Here is a 23,157-nt window from a genome sequence, read left to right on the forward strand (position 1 = left end):
TAGACCTCTTTACCATGCTCCATATATCTCATACTTGTTTGTGTATTTCATGTATTTTCCATCCTTTTGCATGCTGGCTGTAGTATAAATAGATTTTTCAGATCTATGTTTCAGTTCTCTAATTCTCTTTTCAATTATATTGTATGCTGTTGACTTTACTCCATTTAGTCAGTTCTTAATCTCAGTTATTAGTTTCAATTCTAGAATCCCCATTTCTTTTTCTACTTCCCAGATCTCTGCTGAATTCTCCATCTTCTCCTATAATTTGTTGACCATATTAATCACAGATATGTTAGAGTTCATGTCAAATACCACCAGCATATGGACTTTTCTGTGGCTTTGTTTTAACTCTTGATTTTTGAAATTATTCATATTTTACATGCTTATTTTCTACTCAATGCAGACATTACATATGAAACCTTTTAGTTATAACTTGAGCTTCTGATTATGTTACCTACCTCTAGAAAGGATATAACCTTGCTTCTTGCAGTTAGCTCAAGTAGGGATAGATGATCTGAATTTAATCAGATGTTAATTTAATTCAAACCCAGGCTTTGGCCTTTGTAAAGCTTGTCTATTTTTAGTTTACACTGACTTTTGGGGTCCCAAATAACACCTAGAGGATTTACTAGTATTCTCCCTCTTCAATGATGTCCAAACTCAAATATATATACTTCCAGCCTGCAGACTGCCCAAACTGGTGTTTAGCTTCTTGGCCTCTGAGTTGCAGGTTTCAACTCAGCAAATGCTCAGAGTGTATTATAAAATGGTGGAAATGTTGAGTCCAAATCTCAGCAAGTCAGTAAATGCTCAGCGTATAAAAGGGTGGAAATGTTGAACCCAGCTCTGTAGGCTTCTCTTTTGATCTTGGCCCCTCAAGTCCTTTAGTAGCTCTCTGGTGCCTTGTGAGTTGAATATGTGGATACATTTAATTTTCACCAGCTTTTTATTTTGGGGGACCAAGAGGACAGCCCATTGTTGCCAGAAAAAAAAAATCAATAAATGGCAAGTGAATAAATTAATGAATTAAATACATTCTATTTGTGATCACATTTATTCCAACAATACCACTTCAATAGTAGGAAAATTTTGGCATATAAAAGTGGATATATTAGAAGAAAAAGCATGAATCTTGATCTTCACACCTATATAAAAAAGTGAGGTTTAAAGAGGTGACTTGTAGAAGTTACATAACTGGTAAGGGCAGATTTGAGACTTACACTCAATCCTCCTGACACATAGACTCTGCTTACTTCTGTTAAATAGTGCCATGCCATCATTGTCCAGTGCACTCTTGCTTCAGAGAGCTATATATGTAGCACTTTAAGCCCATGCATTAAAGGACCCCATCACTGTTCATCAGCCTATTTTTAATTTTTTAATGTCCCCTCTTATTCCATTGATACTGCCTTGGAACTGCGTCAGTTCTGGCCTTCAAGGTCTCTTACAACAGTCCCGTCTTCTGGTCCATTAACCTCACTGCCTCTAAAGTTTCTGTCTACAAGCTAGTACCTTAAGGATAAAAATTCCAATCCCTTTTAAATGATGTTCAAGGCCCTCAAAAACTTTGTCCCCACATATATCTCTCACACTTCTATTTCAGCATACTCTACACTATAGTATACTCAGTATTCTGCAGCCAAAGGGGTACCCTCATGCTTCTGGATCTTGGTGCATACTACCTCCCTCTGCTTCCCTCTCCTTCTCACCCTCCTTCCTGCCTAGCCATCTTGTCCATCTGATAAATTCCTATTTCTCCCTCCAATTCATCTTTAAGTGTCAAACCAATCATTTTTGGGGGAAGGGGAGGGAATTTTACTAACTTGCTCAGGTAAAGTGAGGTTAGACTCCTGTAATAGCCCAGACATGCTTTTATCAGACACTTTCCACATCATACTCGGATGGCTTACTTGCCTGTTTGTCCAATCAGAATGGGAGCTCTTTGAGGACAGAGACTATAATTTGTTCATATTTATATCTTTAGTACCTAGCACAGTACCTGACATGAAAGGCAGATATGTTACCTGTTGGTTGAAGCTAGGAGAAAATAATATTTTTGCATAGTCAGCTATTAATTATTAAAATTACAGCATATTTTATCTATAATTCTAAGTTAGCAGTGCTGGGTGACAGCCGGAGAATAATCCTTGTACTTTCCTACAGTATGTGCACTCTATGGCAAGTGTTTTCTCAGCTTTGGGAGGCCTTTTGTTTTGCTTACTTAACTTCAGGATTTATGGCTCTACTTTAAATGAGTGAGTATACTAGATATCTCCAACTAAGACAATAGATTTAAATGAATGCCCAGTTTGAGACTGGATGAATTACCCTGACTGCCTTGAAGTTAACAAGTTATTATTATCTTCTGCCAAATATGAGATGAAATCTATTTCAAATTAAAAAGGAAAAATACTTTTATACATTTAATTTAGTAATAGTTATGTAAATAGAAAGAGCTAGAAGAATATAAAGAACATCAAAAATTTTAAATAACTTGTGTCTAATGCATGGATTTGTTTTAAAAAGTTGTCAAACTCCCTATCTTCTTTTCAAGCCCCACTGCCAAAACCTATTTCAGGAAACCTCTTTGCCTTTTCCCCCAACTAGTGTGTATAAAAGTATACAAAGCCATGCTTAAAATGAATCTCTGGCTTGAGATCACCTTCAATGATTTGCCAATGCCTCCAGGGAGAAAGAGGAAGCACAAACTCCAAAACGGTACTCAGATGGGACAGACTCCCAATCTATCTCCACCTATTTGATCATTATATCCTCTTCTTCCAGGAATCCCTTAGAGATATCATAGGTTTCAGCCAAACTGAAATGCTTACCATTCCGCGACCTCATCTCAGTGCCTCCATTTATGTTATTCTCTCCATCCAGACTACTCTACGTTTCATTGCTTCCAGTGGAGAATACACCTATTCTCCCAGATTCATTCAAAGGCTATCCCTTCCCACTTCCCGGAAGGACCATGGTAGCTAACCTCAGGGGGTTCTCACTGCCAGCTGTGTGACCTTGAGCAAGCTGCTGGAGTCAATGTGAAGATTATACATGTAGACTCTCCAGCATATTTCTATCAGGAAGGTCCCTCAATAAATATTAGTATTTTTGTCTTTTCTTTGCCTTACTGTTTCAACTGAAAGTGATTCTTCCCTTTTTAAAATTCCTGTAGAACTCAATCCATCTGCCTCTATTTCTTTGTATCACTGTATTTGCCACAGTAACTAGTCTAGTGCTTAGCATGTTAAGCAAACCCATTCATTCACGCATGTATTCATTCATGCATATATTCATTCATTTACTGAGCTAAGAGCTACAGAGATGAAGATGACTAGATTCCATTGTTCATAAAAAGTTCACAGTCTAAGTGGGACAGACAGCTATATAATCATCTATTTAGGTGTTTAAATAGTTATTGTCTGCATGTTACATTTAATGATGGATATGCATAAGGGAAACAAATTATTAGGCCACGCATTTGGCTGAGCTATAATGATACACCACAGTAAAGCAGACAGTATATAAATTCCTTTGAAGAGCCACATTACTGGGCATATTTAATATATTTCACAAAATCCAATTGCGTGGGTTTTTCTTTACAACTTTGAGCTGTGAGAGGCCTCAATCCAGAAGGCATATAAAGTTTTCATTCATATTATTGATACTGGTAGGAGACTCCCATCTGAGGGTTTCATGGTGGTGAGTCACAAGGCTGATATACTTTTAACTCCTGAGGCTAAATCCAGCCCAGGGACCTGTAACAATACAGATCGACAGCCTAATACTTTCTCTTTCAACAAAATAGAAGAGGCTTAGCTTTCCCTAGAGCTGAGCATTTGGTTAAAAGATGCCCCATGTCTTCAGGTTTTAGAACATTAGAAGAAAATCATCTACAGCTGTTAACGCTGGCTTGGGTGAAGCTATATAATGGTAAGAGAGAGCAAGCTGGGGCCAGACAGACCAAGGTTCTCTCTGTTCAACCACACTAGCTGCCTGAGTCTAAGCGAGTCTCCTTCCTCTCTTTAAATGGGGGTGGTGAGAATGTGCACAGCCATAAAAGTTGCTGTCCACATTAAGTGGCATCTAGGTAAACAGGTAGTATCCAGCTCATGGGAAGTATAACACATTGGAAAAACTCTTTATTGCTGTACTTTTGAAACAAAAAATTTAAAATGCAGTCTTTCAATTAGCCTGGATTCAACTTTGCTCTTTCTGGATTATGTAGAGACAGTTTTTGATGGTAAACAACGTTGAGTTTAGTCTGCCCCTCTTGCTATCTTTTAAGGTAACACTGGTGAAGTTCATCAGGCTCATGTGTGGGCTGGATATAGTGCAGATATTTAGGCCCCAGTTAAAGCCACTGATCAGAATGAGTTGCGGTGGTGGGGACCCAGCAATCCGCATTTTAACTAGCTCCATGAATGCCTATGCACACTCAAGTTTGAAAACTGCTGCAAGAAGTAATAAGAATGGAAATCAGATTTAAAAAACCTATAAGTCATTCTAAGTTTAAATTGAAATAATCTTTTTATTTGGTAATCTATATTATGAATTCGATTAACGATGGATGATTGGAAGTAATCAAAATAACCTATTTTCTCATGTTGCCCCTTCATACATTTTCCATTCTGTCTCCAGTAAACAGTAATTTCTAACTAAAACGGGAACAGAGGCAAGTTATGTGGGGTAATTTGTCATCACCACCAACAAAATGAAGATGCAAACATTTACAAGTATGGGTGCAGAAATCCTAAGGGGCTCTGGAAGAACATTCAGCAGCTCAGACTGCAGTGAATATGAGCAAACTTTGTATGTTTTTTGTTTGGGTTTGAAGACTGGAGAAGAGACAATGGGGTGAAGAGAAAGGGGCAGAGATAAAATTGCTCTCATAAAAGACACTGGCAGAAAGAAAAGTGGGTATGAGACAGTGAAATCAGCACTGCCCACCCTCAGGCCTGGCAGATGAGAAACAGTGATCGTGAAACACTGAAGGTAGAGATGCAGGAATACAGTTTCCTGTCCAACTATGACTCTACAGGGTAAGTGCGGTTGCAAAGATAAAGCGCTAGGCACTAGTAGGGAGCAAATAATTTCGGAATCCTCCCCAGAGCCTGACAAAATAAATATCTGCTTAATTTCACTTAAGTAAGCTTTTGCTCTAAGCTTAAAATGAGATGGTATCTTTTTACTACTTTAATGGAAGATCATCCATTAGTATTAAAAACTGTAATTACACTACCAAGGCACATGCTTGATAATGAAGAATATTCCAGATATTTTTCACATCAAAATCAGTGCTGAGAAAGCTATTTGAACAGATAGGTTTGCTTGAAATTAATTTTAGCATTCAATCTCTTTGGCTGGGAATTTAAGGCCTTTTACATTCTAGCTTCCAACTGGGAGTAGCTAACACTTGTTGAGTGCTTACAATGTGTCAGGAGAAGGCATCTCTAAAATAACCCTGTGAGGCACTATTCCCATCCCCATTTGCAGAAGGGAAATCTGAGGCACAGAGCAGGTAAGCTCTTTACTAACAAGTGGCAAAACAGGGGTTTGAACCCAGGCAGTCTGATTCCAGTCAGAGTGTGCTACACAGGCTCCGTCTTCCCGGCTGCCTCTCGCTGCCCCTCTCGCACATTTGAATGGCGAGGTGGCCACACCAAAATGTTCCTTGATTATGAAGGGCATTTTAACGTCCCTGAGCCTCTGCACATTCTACTACTGCTTCTTAAAAGGCTTATCCAAGTTTTCACTTTCTAGGAGTTTTCACCTCCTAACTTGTCCTGGAAGAGCTGGCTGATCCATTCCCTATACTCTTGTAACATTTTTTCACCGCCTGGAAAAGCAGTATGCAAGTTGTATTAGGATTTTTCTGAATACAGATCTCCCATTTCCACCAGCTGCTGAGTCATCTAGAGAAGGGACTGGGTCATCTTCATCCTGGTATTCCCAGTGCCCAGCACATGCATGAGGCAAAGTATGTGCTCAACATATATTTGCTGATTGAAAAAATCTCTGCCTTGCTTTTTACACAATGAAATATTTCCTCTCTTCATTAAGGTATGTTTCCTCAAATGTCCCCATTCTAGACTGAACTTTCCTGATCTCTGTATACCAGTAGCACCTCCTGGAACTTTCCATCACTTTAATCAGGACTATTCTCCATAACACTCAGCAGTACCCTATGCAAACACATGCATGCATATCCACTCACATATACACATACATATATACGGACACATGCATATACACTCATGAACATTAGAATATACACACATACACAGTAACACATCACAAATCAGACACACACATAAATGTACACACAAACAGACATACAAATAGGGGCATGCAAACATGTGCATGCACAGTATATACACATACACACACGCATTCAGACACAGGCATGGATGCATATGCATGCACAACTACATACAGATATACACATGTAATACACATACATGTATAAATACCAGATCCATGCATAAACACATGTGTATGAAGACACTTATAAATATGCACAAACATATACAGAGACACACAGTTATGTACACATACAATACATATATGTATACTTACATATACCTATAAATATATATGTTTAAATGGGAGTTTATGAATGTCCCCAGTTGGATAGAAGCTCTATAAGAGAAGGAGCTTGGCTTTGTTTACCACTGTATCTAACATACCTATAACAATGCCTGACACACAGAAGGAAGACGTCATCTACCTGTAAATCAAGTAATAAATCTTTGATTTTCTCTTGCTCACTGCTACTATTCATAATGTAACTTTACTGCAATCACATTAATCATAGCTAAACACACACAGAGTATGGCCAGACATTATTCTAAGTGCTTTACAAATAAAAGCTCATTTATTACTCAAATCTATGCAAGAGGTACTATTATTCCCATTTCTCAGATGGGGGAACTGAGGCATGAAGTACTGTCATGGGATCCTCGGGGTGTCACTTTGCCAGCCGGAAACCTCTGTGGCTGGTGGCATCTTCTGCCTGAGTATTGCTCGTGCCTGCTGGGCTCATTCCACCCATTTGGCCCAGCAGGCTGGGCTCAGCTCACGCCACCATCCCAGATCCCACACCTACCAAGGGTGACCCAGGCGTGGAGCAGTGAGGGGTGTGTGGGTGAGCAAGTGCAGAGTCCGGCCACTGCACACAACCAGACAAGCAAGCTGCTGTGGCAGGGGAGGCAGCTACAGGCGCTGGCACAGGTGCCAGCTCCACGCAAGGCTGCAGCTGTATCCGATGTGCTGCATGGGGCTTCTGCTGTGGGCACCCGCATCTGGATGAGGGGAACACGGGCACCTGGAGGCTTGGAGATGCCATGAACCTCAAAGCCTTAAAGACAGTGTCACACCCCTGGCTTGGGGAGCCCCTAGGTCTGGGCTCCATGAAGGGCCACAGCTCTTCTCTCCTCATTGCCCACAAAGTAGCGAGTGAGCCGGAGGGATGTGTTTCCAGCCTTGTTTGTATTACAGCTCTTTCAGTCCTGCCATTCAGTGGGTCCTGAGTTCTTATCCTACAACCTGGAAGAATGAGATACACAGACAACTGCAGGGTGAGCAAGGTGGAGAGAAGCTTCATTGAGTGACAGAATAGCTCTCAGAAGACCCAAAGTGGGTAGCTCTTTTCTGCAGGCAGGTCGTCTAGATGAGTGTCCAGCTCTCAGTGGAGAGGAGACCCGAAGTGGGTAGCTCCTTTCTGCAGGCAGGTCATCCCAATGGGTGGAGAAACCCAAAGTGGGTAGCTCCTTCCTGCAGCTGGTAGTCCTCAGTCTGTCCGTGTCTGACTGGGTCCAGGGATTTTTATGGGCTCAGAAGGGAGGAAATGAGTACTGATTGGTCCATGGGTAGCCATGGGTGGACCCAGAAAAAGCAACACAAGTTCTCACTCTGGGCCACAGACTCCACTTGGAACTGGCAGTCCAGCCACCAGGCTTCGGACTGTCCCTGGCTTGAAGGTGGGGTTTCACCAGGGACCCACTCCTTTCTGCCCAGGAGCCTGTCTGCTTCCTCCTGCCATCAACCCGCCACCCAGTCTGTTCCTACTGAGGCACCTGCAGGCCTGAGCCGAGCTGCCCTCAGCTCCTGCCATGCTCGTTGGCGCCCAAGGTCCAGAGAGGGCCAAGGTGGCAGGGGGCTAGCGTGTCAGCGCCACCTCAAGTGCATGTACACCTGGCTGGATTGTGACAGCACTGGGCTCAGCCACAACTCTGCCCCACTCCAGAGCAGGCGCCAGCAATGGGAAGAGGCCAGGGAGTAGGAGCAAGCATTTCCAAGTCTGCAAAGGAAGGGGGGCTTCCTGGGCCCCTGAGAGTGTAGGGATGCCCAGGTCCAGAGCCGCAGCTGGGCGGCTGCAGCTGTGCCTGGGAGCATGGGGCTCCCACCCTGCCAACTTGGTAGGGGACAGGGCTCCCACCTGTTCTGGCCCCAGCCAGCTCTGCGGAGTGCATTCCTCTACTGCAGCCAGCATCTTCGCAGTGGCTGCTCCAGATGGGTCACTGCTGCCATCAGTGTCAGATGACTTCCAAGGGCAGAGACAGCTGACGGAACCAGTAATGTGTTTTTAACTATCTTACTGTGTTTACCTCAAGCATTTAAATTTTTACCATCTTCAGAGAGCCAAACTCTTACATCAGAGTCATAGTACAAAGCACAGATACAGATTAGAGGTATGGAAAGGTGGGCTGGGGGGACTGCTGTTGAATGATATAACTGGAGACTAGTATGATTTTTCTATGTTCAAAGAAATTTTCCTTCTTAGTTTCCCCAGATATCTATACTAGCTACAGAGTGTACTGAGGCAATGCTCAAGATGCCCATATGGAAAATTTTTTAAATTATTTCCCTTTGCTCTTTACAATGACTGATATGAATGCACAGCTAAGAGAAAACTGAAAACAAGGAAATGAACCAGGCCTGTGGAGAGATAATAAGGAAGAAGCCAGCAGTTTAGATGTGAGGCTGCCGCCTTGGGGCAATAACTAGAGATGTGTATTTTCCCACCATCAGCTGCTGATGTGCAAGACCCAAAGTAAACATTAGTGCTTAGAAACAGTATATGGATGTGAAGCACTATCTGTTGAGTTTTTGTGCCATGAAAAACAGTGGACCTGATCCTACTCTTGCAGCCAGTGACGCAAGTGCAATCTTAGACTCTGGGCCTCCAAACACACACTTTTCTAGCAGTCTGTACCTTTTGAACTTGGAGTAGGAAGTCCTCCTAACAGGTGCTTGGCAGTGTCAGAACCAGTGGCTGGATTACTGTGTGTTTTTTTTTGTTTTTGTTCCCCAGTTCAGCAAAGGAAAATATCAGCTCAGCTCGTTTTCTCGGCCATATACTAATACAGGAGAGAATAAGTGAAACCTTCTGTTTAAAAATGGCCCCAGAATACCAGATACAGTTCTGTAGTAGATGAGATGATCAGAGCTTGTTTAAAATGAGAGGCTCTGGGCACAGAATAAGACACCTTGCTCCATTTACTAGGTACTACTTTTCCATTGTTTGATGCAAGGGTTGCACCAAAGCTGATGTGAAGACAGAGGCACACAAATAAGGGTTTGAGTCTTGGATCCAGTCTTCCCGGTCCTGTAACCTTAGGCAAATCCCTTCACCTCCTCGAAGGTCAGTTTTCTCAACCATTCGTGGGAGGTAAAAATACCTTCCCTATTCCAAGGGTAGTTTAAAAACAGCAAGTCACTACAAAAAGATTAAGATTAATCTTTGAGATTGAGATTGTAAGCATTAATTAACAAATTTAGTAAACAAAATTAACGTCAACATTAATATTGTTTATCTCTCCACCACACAACCCCAATAGCTACGCATCCCATTCCTACCCTGATCTAATAAGCCTGGCCTTATTCCCCATGATTGATGGAACCCAGACTCCTGTGCTGCTTTAAATACACTTTATTAGAGTCACTTCTCCACCCTGGGCCTCAACTTTCTCATCCATAAAATAGATCTACAAACGTCCAGAAGGATATTAAGCAGAAGCTCTATCTTCTACTATAGATACAAATATGCATTGGTGTAAGTATGCGCTAACGTAAGTAAAGGCACAAACATACCTACACACAAATAGATTCACTAGCCAGGTCAACACGGGAGAGCTCATAGGCTCTGCAATCGGTGGGTCCAGGAACCCAACTTTATAATTTATTAAAATGTAACCTTTGGCAGGTTCCTAAACCTTCATTTCCTTGTATGTTAAAGGCCAAAAATAATTGTAGCTCACAGTGAGGTTGCGAGCTGACAATAGTGAATAGTCAAGTACCTAGCAAAACACTTGGCACAGCATAGGTATTCAACGATTGGTAGGTGAAATAAAAATAACTGCTTTGAGCTCTTTGGAAGGAACTCGAATAGCAGGTGTTTTTATTATTTCCAGCTCTGGAGGAGATTCTTTGGAGCTTTTTGTAGATTGTGACAACAAAACAAAGAGATTTACTCAAGTGTGGCTCAGGAAAACTAAATTACCTATTTAATAACCACCAGTGAAGCTGCCTGTGGCCATTAAATGGGATATAAGGTATAAAATGGAATAACAAATCAGGAGTCATTCCCTTTTCCTAATCTGGAGACAGTGTAGTACAATGGGGCGGGGACCCTGGCTGATGAACTAGGTCACTCAGATTCTAAATTTGACTCTGAAAGTAATATGCTGGGGTAACTTTGGATGATTCACCATTGTCTGGGCCTCAGTTTTATCATCTGCAAATTGAAGAATTTGGTATACAGAATCTTTGAGCAGCCTTTTAGTTCTAAAGCCTATGATTACTCATTATCCAAACAGGAGTGTATGTATTAAACTCAAAATATTATGGTTTCATGGCAGGTTCACAGCCATATACACTGACGTGTGGCACAAGATTTAAAAACTGGGGACACATGGGGAGCTGGCAATAGCACCAGGCCCTGGATTCTCTCGGTTTTCTTCCACAGAGTCAAAGTCTGGTCTCTCAGCTAAGGCCAGCCTTCTGCAGTCCAGAGAATCACAGCACTCCAAGAAAGCCTTGGAGCCTGGGAACAGGAAACTCAGTTATCCTTCCCCCCTACGTATGCTCTCTGCCCCTCCCTCCATCACATGAGCTGTTGCCACGGCTCATGAACTGCCGAGGTCTCAGGCAGTAGTGGGTCGCATTAAACCAAACCTCAACTTAAAACAATAAACTTGCAATCCCATGAATACGTTCTTCCTCTGCCCTCTGTGATTCACATCCAGGAACTCCCAGAGTTGTCCTTGCTCTATCTGCTCAGGGACTGGCACGGTTTTCTCCTTCCAGATTCCACGGCATGACTTTATCTGCATTTCTAATCCCCCCCACCCCCAATTTCTTGCAGACCGTCTGCCTCTTTGGATCCATATTCTCTCCCATTTTGGATAAGCTCCCTCCTGCCCCCAGCTTTTGGCCAGCGCCTGGCCTGGCTCCTGCGCAGCACGGTTCTGCTCTGGTCTGATCTGCCTACTTGGCAGAAACACATCAATACTGCTTCTGACCCCAGTGTCCTCAGTGCCAACTCATCCCCCCAGGCTGTCTCCTCTGGGTACCAGGTGACATTTTCCACACTTAGAACAAGATTCCAGGCATCCTCAGCAGGGTAGGGCATGGGAATCTATATTTTCTTAAAGTCTCCCTCACCTATATTTACCAATTCTTATTTTGGATTTTTCAAAACCCTCTTATATTTATTATCTTAATTACTAATAATAGTAATTAAATAATTACATTGATTTAGTGAAGACCAGCTATGTGGATTTCATGCTGGATGATGGGCATACAAACGTGAATATGATTTGGTGAAAAAACTGAAATAGTTGTAAAGTATTTCACAGATACAGCATAGAGAGTGATTGGTGCTTTTCTAAGAATGGATTAAATTTGGAGATGTTTCCACAAAGTAACATTTAGACTGAGTGCTGATGGATGAGTAGCAAAGGAAAGGAGGTGGAATGTGCATGATGTGCTGAAAGACGGCCAAGTGGTCCCGTGTGGCTTGACTCTGAAATAGATGAGCTAGAAACCATCCTGCCCTCCCTACTCCTCAGGCTTCACTTCTATTATTTTCTTAATCTCACAACTACTTTCACTGAAGAGTCAATTTCACAAAACACATTTCAACAAAGTACTAATGTATCAGCAAAACCCTTATTGTGGGCTGCTTTTTGGCTTCTATAGAAATAAGCTGAATTGATGAAGAGAAATAATATCACTGGAGGTGTTCCAGGAGAGAATAGGGTTTCTCACCTTCAGTGCTACTGACATTTGACATTTGAGGCTGGATAATTCTTTGTTGCAGGGGGTTGGCCTGGGCATTGTAAGGTGTTTGGCAGCATCCCTGGCCTCTACCCACCACAGGCCAGTGCCATTTCCCTTTCCCCAGATGCAATAAACAAAACTGTCCCCAGACATTGCCAAATGTCCCCTGAGGGGTCAAATCACCCCTGGTTGAGAACCACTGGCCTAGAGAAAAGATATATGAACCTTGGAGGCACACTCAATTTCAAATCTTGCTATGAGATTAGTTATGTGATTGTGGAAACGTTATTCTTTCTGCCTTCAATTCCCTCGTGCAGAATGGGGAAACAACCTCTACCTTGTAGGCTTATTGTGAGGAGCAAGATATAAAGTCTGAGCAGTATCAGGTAGAGTACTTGACACATAGGACACATGTAAGAAATGGTCATCATAGTAGTACCAGTCAGAGTGGTGGTTGTATTTGTTCTAATTAACAATGTTATTATTTTATTATTAGAAATGAAGCCTAGTTGAAGTTTAAAAGTCGCAAAAAATATATAAATTCCACTTTACCAGGAAGCAATAACAGGGAAAGCAGTGTCATAATTAGATTACTGGACATCACTCCCTCTAGGAATCCTTTAATAATTGTTTAAGTCTCAATTTTAGGCCCATTTTATGTTTTTCCAAAGCCTTCCATACATGGCACAAGTAACCGTAACTGTTTATTTACTTGTCTATTTTCTTTACTAGAATACAAATTCCCAGAAGTCCACTTCTCTCTCATAGTCACTGTCTAACCCCATGAACTAGTAAAATGGGTCGTCAATAAATATTAAAGACTTTCCTTTTTCAAAATTTGTTACTTGCTCACATTTTTAGGGTCAAATTAAAGAGCAGAGTGGATCACGTTTAAATACGTAGGCCATTCTTTATAACACAGTGATAAGTGTGCACAAAGCATGGGCTTAAGTCACGCATCTCTCATTTAACTGTGTAGCTCAGAATGTTAGGTAGTCTTGTGAGCCTCAACTGTCTCATCTGACAAATAGAATAACAGTATGTATAAAGTTGCCTTAAGAACTAAGTGTAAGATAAATATCTATTCTTGAGTTTATAATACACTGAGCCTCAGCTGTTTGCTGTGCAAAATGAGGGAACACATACCTGTCCTAACTTCACTACAAAGTTGCTATAAGGAGCAAATTCTATAATGAACATAGATGTGTTTTGTATTAGTCCATTCTCGCATTGCTATAAAGGAATACCTGAAACTGAACAGTTTATAGAAGACAGAGTTTTAATTGGCTCAAGGTTCTGCAGGCTGTGTAGGAAGCATGATGGTGTCTGCTCAGCTTCTGGGGAGGCCTCAGGAAACTTACAATCATGGCAAAAGGTGATGGGGAAGCAGGCACTTCACATGGCCGGAGCAGAAGCAAGAGAGAGAGTGGGGAGGTGCAACACACTATTAAACAACCAGATCTGAAGGGAACTCATGCACTATCATGAGAACAGCACCAAGGGGATGATACGAAACCATTCATGAGAAATCCACCACCATGATACAATCCCCTCCCACTAGGGACCCCTCCCACACTGGGGATTACAATTTGCATGAGATTTGGGTAAGGACACAGATCCAAACCATATCATGCTTCATAAATCAAAAGTTTACAAACGCAATGGACTATTGCCAATAAGTATATCTCTTTATCCATCATGCTACATTTAGTATATATACTACTTATAAATAAATGTTCCCCCCAAATCACATTATCTAAAGTCGCAGCCTTTAGATCGCAGCCTTTATCCTGTCTTCTAGAACACTGATAATGGTGAGAAATGTAATTGGCATGTTTTATTGTTTACTGGAACAAACTATGTGTTGTTCTAGGGCATGAACCAAAGGCCCTTTTTGCAAGACTGGCTCAATAAATTCTTCCATTTAAAAAGAAAAGAAATTCAAAATCCTCATTTTGGCCTGGCTCTGCAATTGAAATAAGCAGTTTAAACCAATTCAATATCTGTCCCAGATGAGCAATTTAAGCCAGTTCAACATCTGCCAAATAATCCAATATTGGTAATCAAATAGTTGGGCTAAACCAAGGAACAAAGCTTGCTCTTGGCCGAAACTTGGTAATGTGATGAGGGCAAAAAGGAGACAGATTTCCAAACATCTAGAAGAACCCAAACTTTTGCTCCTGCAGAAATGAGCCAAGTATAACTATTGTATAGGGACAACTGCCTTTGAATGAGAGGTTACTCTCTCTCTCAGTTGTAATATCCGTTCCTCATGGAGGGAATGCCATTCATTCATTCACTCATTCACTAAATACGCATGTGTTAAGGGTCCTCCATATGTAAAGCACTCTGCAGGCTGCTGCAGTGGGAGTATGAAACAACAGGGTGCCCTAAGAGTTTATAAATTAGTAGATGAGGCAATGTGGCACACACAAACCTGCAAGCGCAAGACACAGTGGGGGAAAAAGAGAGTGCTTAAGTCAACTTGGGAAGTCAGGGAGGGCTTCCCAGAGGAGAAAAGGATTCAAGATTTGATGGATAATCAGGAGTCTGTCTGACAGATAAGAGCAACTGAGAGGAGAAGGGCCTGAGACAGAAATCAGGTTGTTATTGCCTTTCAGGGCAGTTGGGGTGCTGGAGCCAAGAAAAGACCTGGAAAAAAGTTAATGTTATTTTTATAAGCTAGAAAAATATCAGCAGCAGGAGCCCTGGCCAGAACCACCCCCACAAAGTGCAAACAAAGCTACTCCTATCTTCTGACTGTCTGCTGGAGAACTTACTAACCAGCACCTTAAGAACAAAATGTTCTTTTATCATTGATTTTTATTCCCACAAAGCCCTTCCTCCTCTTTTTCCAGAACTGGGAAAAGCATGGGTTGAGTTTTGCTTGCTTCTTTGATCTTTATCCTCCCATCCCAGGCCTTCCTTGGGAATGAAAGTCCAGGGGTATTTCTCTAAAGCAGAGTGCTGACCCCTCATACTAGTCAGAATGTGGGGTTTCAAGCAGGCCATGCCAGGTCAGCATTTGAAGTGACTACAGTTGTCAGGGTTTGTTGGTGAGAGGCCTGGATGGCCTCTTCCTGGGTGGCAATTCCGAATCCAAAGCTGGGTCTGTACTTGACATTCAGAAATCTCTTAACACAGGGTTCATTTAGCCAGTTCTTGAGGCTATTACTGACCTCAACCTATACAGAATCACAAAGTAGTGAATCCTGCATTCTGTTGTCTCTCACTCTCTCACTGCATAACAGGAGACAAAAGTTCTGCGAAGCACCATATTTGTAGGCAGAAACACAATCTAAATCCAGAACTTAAAATTCCATTTTGAGTGCCCTTGTCATAGCATCACAATATGTCTCAGGGGTTAGCTGTCCCAAACCTATACTATTAAGCTACAAACATGCAGGCAGGGGAGAACAATGAGAATTTTCTTTCCAAAACGAATGGACTTTGCCTGACTTGTTCACTGCTAATAATCTCCAGTGCCTAGACCAATCACTGACAGGTTGCATTCACTCAATTATATTTAGTTAATATAGAGTTGGACCCATGGACAACCTTTTCAAGATTTTCAGGCATCTGTTCACCTCCACATCCTAATAGGGGTATAGGAAAGGTAGAAATGAAAGGAAACATTTGCTCCCAGGCCTCCTAATTTTTTTGAGATATCCAACTCTTGGATTGGCTGTAAGGTGAAGGGTAAAGAAAGAGGCATAAGAAGGCATAATAAGGATAAAATATAGTCAACATATATTAAGTAAGTCTGTATCAACCCGTCATCATGGACTATCACCTTCCTGTGCCCTTCCCAGCCACTGCTGGCATCTAAGTTCAGGCCTTAAAGAATCCAAGATTCTTATTCTATCTTTCCGTTAAAACAAAAAAAAACTATTCTATCTTTCCACTAACAAAAATATGGGGGAAAGTTACTAACTTACTGCATTAGTCCATTTTTATGCTGCTGATAAAGACAAACCTGAGACTGGGAAGAATAAGATGTTTAATTTGACTTACAGTTCCACACGGCTGGGAGGTCTCATAATCATGGTGGAGGGCAAAAGGCACTTCTTACATGGTGGCAGCAAGAAAGAATGAGGAAGAAGCAAACGCAGAAAAGCCTGATAAACCCATCAGATCTTGTGAGACTTACTATCACGAGAACAGCATGGGAAAGACTGGCCCTTATGATTCAATTCCCTCCCCCTAAGTCCCTCCCACAACATGTGGGAATTCTGGGAGATATAAGTTAGTTGAGATTTGAATAGGGACACAGCCAAATCATTATCATTCTGCCCCTGGCCCCTCCAAATCTCAGGTCCTCACATTTCAAAACCAATCATGCCCTCCCAAAAGTCCCCCAGAGTCTTTACTCATTTCAGAATTAATCCAAAAGTCCACAGTCCAAAGTCTCATCTGAGACAAGTCAAGTCCCTTCCACCCATGAGCCTGTAAAATAAAAAACAAGTCAGTTACTTCCTAGATACAATGGGGGTACAGGTATTAGGTACATACAGCCATTCCAGGAGAAATTGGCCAAAACAAAGGAGTTTCAGGGCCCAGGCAAGGCCAAAATCCAGCAAGGCAATCAAATTTTAAAGCTCCAAAATGACCTCCTTTGACTCCAGGTCTCATATCCAAGTCACACTGATGCAAGAGGTGGGTTCCCATGGTCTTGGGCAGCGCTGCCCCTGTGGCTTTGCAGGGTACAGCCTCCCTCCCAGCTGCTTTCCCAACAGTCTTCCAAAGTCTTAACTCATTTCAGAATTAACCCAGAAGTCCACAGTCCAAAGTCTCATCAGAGACAAGGCAAGTCTCTTCCCTCTATGAGCTTGTTACCCAGTACCAAAGTTGTGTCCACATTTTCAAGTATCTTTTCAGCAATGCCCCACTCTACTGGTACCAATTTACTGTATTAGTCTGTTTTTATGCTGCTGATAAAGACATACCTGAGACAAGGAAGAAAAGGAGGTTTAATTTGACTTACAGTTCCACATGGCTGGGGAGGTCTCATAATCATGGCGAAGAGCAAAAGGCACTTCTTACATGGTGGCAGCAAGAAAGAATAAGGAAGAAGCAAAAGCGGAAACCCCTGATAAACCTATCGGATCTTGTGAGACTTATTCACTATCACGAGAATAGCATGGGAAAGACCGGCCTCCATGATTCAATTACCTCCCCCTGGGTCCCTCCCACAACATGTGGGAATTCTGGGAGATACAACTCTGTGGAGATTTGAATGGGGACACAGCCAAACCATATCACTTACAAGCATTTGCATTTTACGGGGAACAAAAGGCTTAAGCCAAAGCTTCTAAGGGTAAAACTTCTGCCACTGAACATCTCTGTTTAGGAAAAAGGTGAGGGTCATTGACAGTCTCCCCTCCTGGAGGACATAGTGAGTCCTGGGCAGAAGTGAGAAGGTGTGTTTTGGCACGTCCCTGAGGGAAGTCTGGGAAACTGACAAGGAAACTGTAGTGCCTGCGGCTCTTCAAGCAGCAGTTCTCTTTCTTTCAGCATATGCCGGTCCCAGCCAAGTGACTGTCACCCAGGTAGGGGTGGATGATTGACACTGTCACCCCAGGGATAATTTAAAAAGCATGACAGAGAAAGCTTTTGTGGCCTCACACATGATCTGGAATGTCAGGATTGCTAGGGGACAGAAACACTCCATGTCTGCCTAGACCTCAAGTTCTCTCTGTGCTTGTATGTAAAAACCAAAATCTTAACATTCCAATCAAAAGCACACATTGCTCACAATGAAAAGTATTTGGAGAGAAACAACCTTGCCTGTACTCAGAACTACGTTACATAGCATTCAACCAACCTACATATATTAGGAGTTGTTTACTAATTCTTAGGCACTGTTTTAGATCCTGAGGACAGAGAGATGAACAGGACAGACATGTCCATAGATTGATGAGAGCGATCCTGCTCTGGAAGTCCATGTAGTATGTAGAACAAGGCACCATTTAATAATCCGTTGCATAAGAAAACAGATTAATCTTCACTCTACTGTTTAAAGCCATTTCACCTTATTCTTGCCTTAATGTGACTATTCATTTAATAAACTTAATAAGCAGCTATAGGAACCAGACATAGGGCTTGGCATGAAGGATATAGGACAGATAACATAATGTTCCTGTTCTCAAGGAGTTCACACTCTAATGGAAATGACCAGCAGATATATTTGAAATTACAATGCAATATGATCATTTCTTCAAATAGTTTGCTGAAAAAAAGCATAATTTAGAGAATTTCTAAATACACCTGAGTGTTTCATGGAAGGCTATGCAGAGCAGAAAGCATCTGATATGGGTCTTGCAGTTAGAGGAGGAGTTAGCCAGCTGGAGAAGTGGAGGTCCAATCATTCTGGACAAAGAACATGTGTGCCAAGTCACAGAGGTGTAAATGCATGGGCAGAGTATGGAAGTGTCTGAAAGTACACACACATAGAATGGAAACACAGCTCCACAAAGCAGTGCCTTCCCTTACTTTGTGAAAGGTACTCTGATGTTTTCCACTTTGTTCTATTCAATTCTGTTCCATTCTGTTGTGCAAATTCAGTGGTCATGTCCTGCTAAATTGATCTCATGAATTATAAATCATAGTTTAAAACAAAACATTGTTAGAATGAAAGGCTAGGAAAAAAATATATGGCTACAGTTGAGATGAGAGATGCTGAGAACCAGAACAACTTCCCCTGCAAAAAACACACACAACCTGCAATAAGGATGAGGAAGTCATCATTCTTTACTGTAATTCTTTGTTTCCCTGTGTGTTTTCCCATTAAAAGCTGGAGAAGAGACTTTGGTTTTATTTGGTTTTGTTTTAAGTTCACTGTCTTCTAGCACCATGCCTGGACATGGTAAGTGTTCAATGGGTGTTTTGTGAATGAACAAATGAATACATGAATGAAAGGCTTGAGAGTTATGTACAAGATAAAATCAAGACTGCAACCAAGGAACTGGATACAGGACATAAGCCAAATATATTATTAAAATAAATCTAAGAGACTTATAAGGGTTTTGGAGTACCTTACAAAAAAACAGTAGAGCTAAGTGTGGCAAGAAATTAACATATCTTTTTTGAATTTTCAGTAAACAAAAGAACTACGCAGAAAGTTATTCAAATACATTTTTTCTATTGCCATGTATAAAGAAATTAATACAATTATAAATAAATTTTATCATTAATGAAAAGTTCTATAATTCTAACCAAATGCCTAGCTGTAAAAAGGCTTTTCATTATTATATCCTGAAACACCAAAGTCCTTGACCTTTGCTTTAAAAACAGAAAAGGAGTGTCTTCGGTTCTAGGGAATATTCCATTTGAATACGGTTTTGGCTGTAGGCAACAAATAAGAGATTACCTAGTCCTCCTGCATGGGCATCAATGAGTGAAGCTGCGACTGCAATCCCAGGGAGAAGGCCAAGGTCTCTTGCTGCCTCTGGTGTGAGCCCATTTCCAAGAGAAGCTCCAGGAGGTAGCACTTGGTTTCCTGGGTAGACATGAGAAAAAACAAACACCATCAGTTTGAAAAACACAAAAGTAAACAGAGGGTTTTTTTTAAGAGAAACTCTTTGCTCTCTCCTCCCTCCTCTGCATTTGCAAAGATAAAAACCATGCAGTCATCAAGAGTCCCTTTGCTCATCCAGTGACTTTGGTGTACGTGCTTGGTACCTATGGGTAATGCTTTGTGGAGCTTTACAAACAAGGAACTCTAAAGCATCATTCAAACCAGATAAAGATTCTGAAAATGGGAAATTTCAAAAGGAATATAATAAACACAGTAGCCTCTTAAATACAAGGTTTAAATGCTCAAACCATTCCAAATGGGCTTCCTAACACAGCAGATCTACTAACCTACTTAAACGCACGTAAACCCACATGTTCACACATCCATACACCCTCTCTAGTGAACGTATATTCCTAAGTCAAGAAAACTTACTCTTTCAGTTGCTTCCTGGCAGAGGATAAGAGGAAAAAGGTGTACTTTGTACCAACAAATAATTAGTTAAAAAGTTTTTCTCAGCTGGAAAAAACACTCCAGTCTAAACCTTTGCAAATTTTACAAGGCTGCCACTTGCACAACCATATAATACAATTTGAATGATGTTCTTTGGAGTTGTGCAATGCAGTGACCCTGATTTTTCAAGTGACCTTGAATTCTTGCAATCAGTCAGGCCTTCAGTTAAGAATTGATTGTCTTGCTTTGTGTGGGTGCTGTGGGGCTGTAAAAAGCAGTCCTTGCCCCCAACCTAGTTAGGAAGACAAGATAAGAACCCAGAGAACCACGTAAGACAGAATAGAATGAAATGATCCATCTGCTCCTAGGTGTTAAACAGAGCCTGAGCCCTCTCTCATCCCCCAAGGATTCTATAGTATTTCTGCACTGCAGGGAGGGGCTAGGAGTTGACTCATAGATATATTAAGACCCCTTTGAGCCCCAAGATAGAATCTGGGTGCATGATCCGCAATTTTTGAGTGCTAAGATGCCACTTGTTAATTGTTCCATGGAGCTCAAGGACTGGGCAGAGGTGCTCCAGGACCTCTGGGGGTAGAGGTGAGGGTGGAGGTTGGGAGAGGGGTCAGAGAGTGAACAGCTTAACCAACCTCCTCTAAATGGAATCAAAGCACCTCGACGACACCATTTTTATCCATTTTAAGAGCTTCTATCTACAATTGAATATGAAAACAAGTTTAGCTAAGAAGAGTAAGACTGAAACCTCTGCAGTGACTTCTAGAAGAACTCTGCTGTCCAATATGGCAGCCACTAGTCACATGTGGGCTGAGCACTTGAAGTATGGCTAGAGTAACTCAGGGACTAAATTCTTCATTTTATTTAGTTTTATTTAGTTTTAACTTCAACTTAAAAACTGATATTAAATTCAGTTACTGAAAAACTTTTAAGTATGTTCGGAACAACTTGGGTATGCGAATCTACTTTTTCTAGATTAATTTAAGAAATCTAAATCAAGTATTTCCAACAAAAATCTAGCGTCTGAATTGAGAGGTGTTAAGCGGAAAATACACACCAGATGTCAAAGATTTCATCTGGAAAAATGAATGTAAAATACCTCAATAATTTTTATATCAATTCCATGTTAAAATAATAATTTGAATATACTAAGTTAAATAAGATACATTAAAAATTAGTATCACTTTCTTCAGCATGGCTACTAAAAAATTTAAGATTACATATGTGGCTCATATTATATTTCTATTGGACACTGATGGTCTGGAGGATAAGTTTAAGATGCTCAAAGGATGGGGCAGAGAACAGGAAAATCTTAGTCTGTTTCAAATGCCAAAGTAGCAGAAACCTGGAAGAGAGCAGTGTCCTTGGCTTTGTATAATACGGTTCTGGACAATATCTTAATTATGTCACTATGGCTAGTATCTAACACAGGAGAGACTGCACTCCAGTTTGCTGAGCACTTTCATGCTAGGGACTGCACTAAGGACATAGCATGCATTTTCTCATTTCATTTTCATATTAACCCTCTGTGAAGGGTACAATAGGACCCATACTACCCCCATTTCACAGACAGATGGGAAAATTGTGGTTTACAGAAGAAAAATAAACACCCTAGAGACAGCCTAAGAGCTGAAGACAGGCCATGGGTTCTACTCTGACTGATATCCACACCTCTGCTCTTATTCATTACATTACCTTTTGGAGTAAAAGTTGTTTAAAAATGGGTTCTGAATGGATGAAAGGATCAAGAGAAGTATTTTTAGAACAAGCATTATGTATGTTAAAAAAAAAAAAGAAAAAAGAAAAAGAAAAAGGAGCACCGTTTAGAAATCTTGCCTACTAAATTGAGATTTTTAAAAAATGGTTTTCATAGGAAGGTCAAAATGGAAATTCTGTTCCACCTTCACCCCCAATCTCCACAAACATAAAAGGTGTAATTTTTATAAAAAAGGTTCTAGACAGGATTAGCAGGGTGGGGCACTCTTCCAAGTTTTCTCTATAGTAATTTAGGAAGAAACCTTAGCTGGTAAAGGAGCTTAATTTGATTCTATGTCCTCTAGGCTCAGAACATGAGGCTGCAGACCACTGCGAGGCAGACAGAGTCCTGGGCATGCAGACAGGAGATCTGGGTCTAATCATAGGCTATAGGACCACAGGGAGCTTCATCAGCAGAGGATGCGTCTTGAGCAAGGACAGAAAAAAGGGAGAAGGGGCCCCTAAGGTAACTATCAAAAGGGCTAGGTAAATTGGAACATAGGCTGGGGTGTGAACTGGTAGGGGGTGGGTGTTGAAGGACAGAGGAAGCTGGGGAGGCAGATGGGGCAGTGGATGCAGGGCCTTGTAATCCATACTTAAGTGTTTGAACTTAATCATGAAGCCCACTGTAAACCACTAAAGGAGCATTAAACCAGGAGGAAAGCGATTAAACTTGTGCTTTTTTAAGCACTCTCTGGCAGTATTATAGCAGAGGATAGACTGGGGTTAGGGAAAATAGTGTGAATCTATTTCAGTAATCAAAGAAAGAGAGAGAATATAAGGATCTTCACTGAGATATTGGTAACGGAGATGTAGAAACAGAGGCAGACAGAAGAGATTCCATGGAACAAGAAATAACAGGTCACAGTGGTTGCGTGGATATAGGAAGCATGGTAGAGACTGAGATACCATGGCTCAAACTCCCCCTTAAGGATGGAGTAAAGTCGGCAGACAGCTGCCAGATGTTCCAGGGCCTGCCTCAGTTGCAGAGAGCTGCCTTCCCAAGGTGATGCACCTCCCAGGACAGCCAGCACCTGGTGACTTTGCAAAGCAGAGGCAGAAGGGCTCTGATAGACACCACTCACTCCAGAGACTCTGCTGAGTTCACCAAGGTGCTGCAGGAATGCACCTCAGTTCAG

The 23,157-nt window shown here is 41.5% G+C and overlaps 1 protein-coding gene across 9 annotated transcripts in view; it reads right to left on the bottom strand.

Moving 5' to 3' along the window:
• Positions 1-23,157, bottom strand: part of FGGY (FGGY carbohydrate kinase domain containing) — a 459,452-nt gene that overhangs the window by 224,270 nt on the left and 212,025 nt on the right. For all 9 annotated transcript variants that reach the window (XM_034966197.3, XM_034966184.3, XM_034966174.3 and 6 more), the window contains one exon: positions 19,655-19,783. In XM_034966197.3, coding sequence (XP_034822088.1) covers positions 19,655-19,783 — 129 coding nt within the window. The remainder of the gene's footprint in view (positions 1-19,654; positions 19,784-23,157) is intronic.

This window comes from Pan paniscus, chromosome 1, assembly GCF_029289425.2.
Source record: "Pan paniscus chromosome 1, NHGRI_mPanPan1-v2.0_pri, whole genome shotgun sequence".
Lineage (NCBI taxonomy): Eukaryota > Metazoa > Chordata > Mammalia > Primates > Hominidae > Pan > Pan paniscus.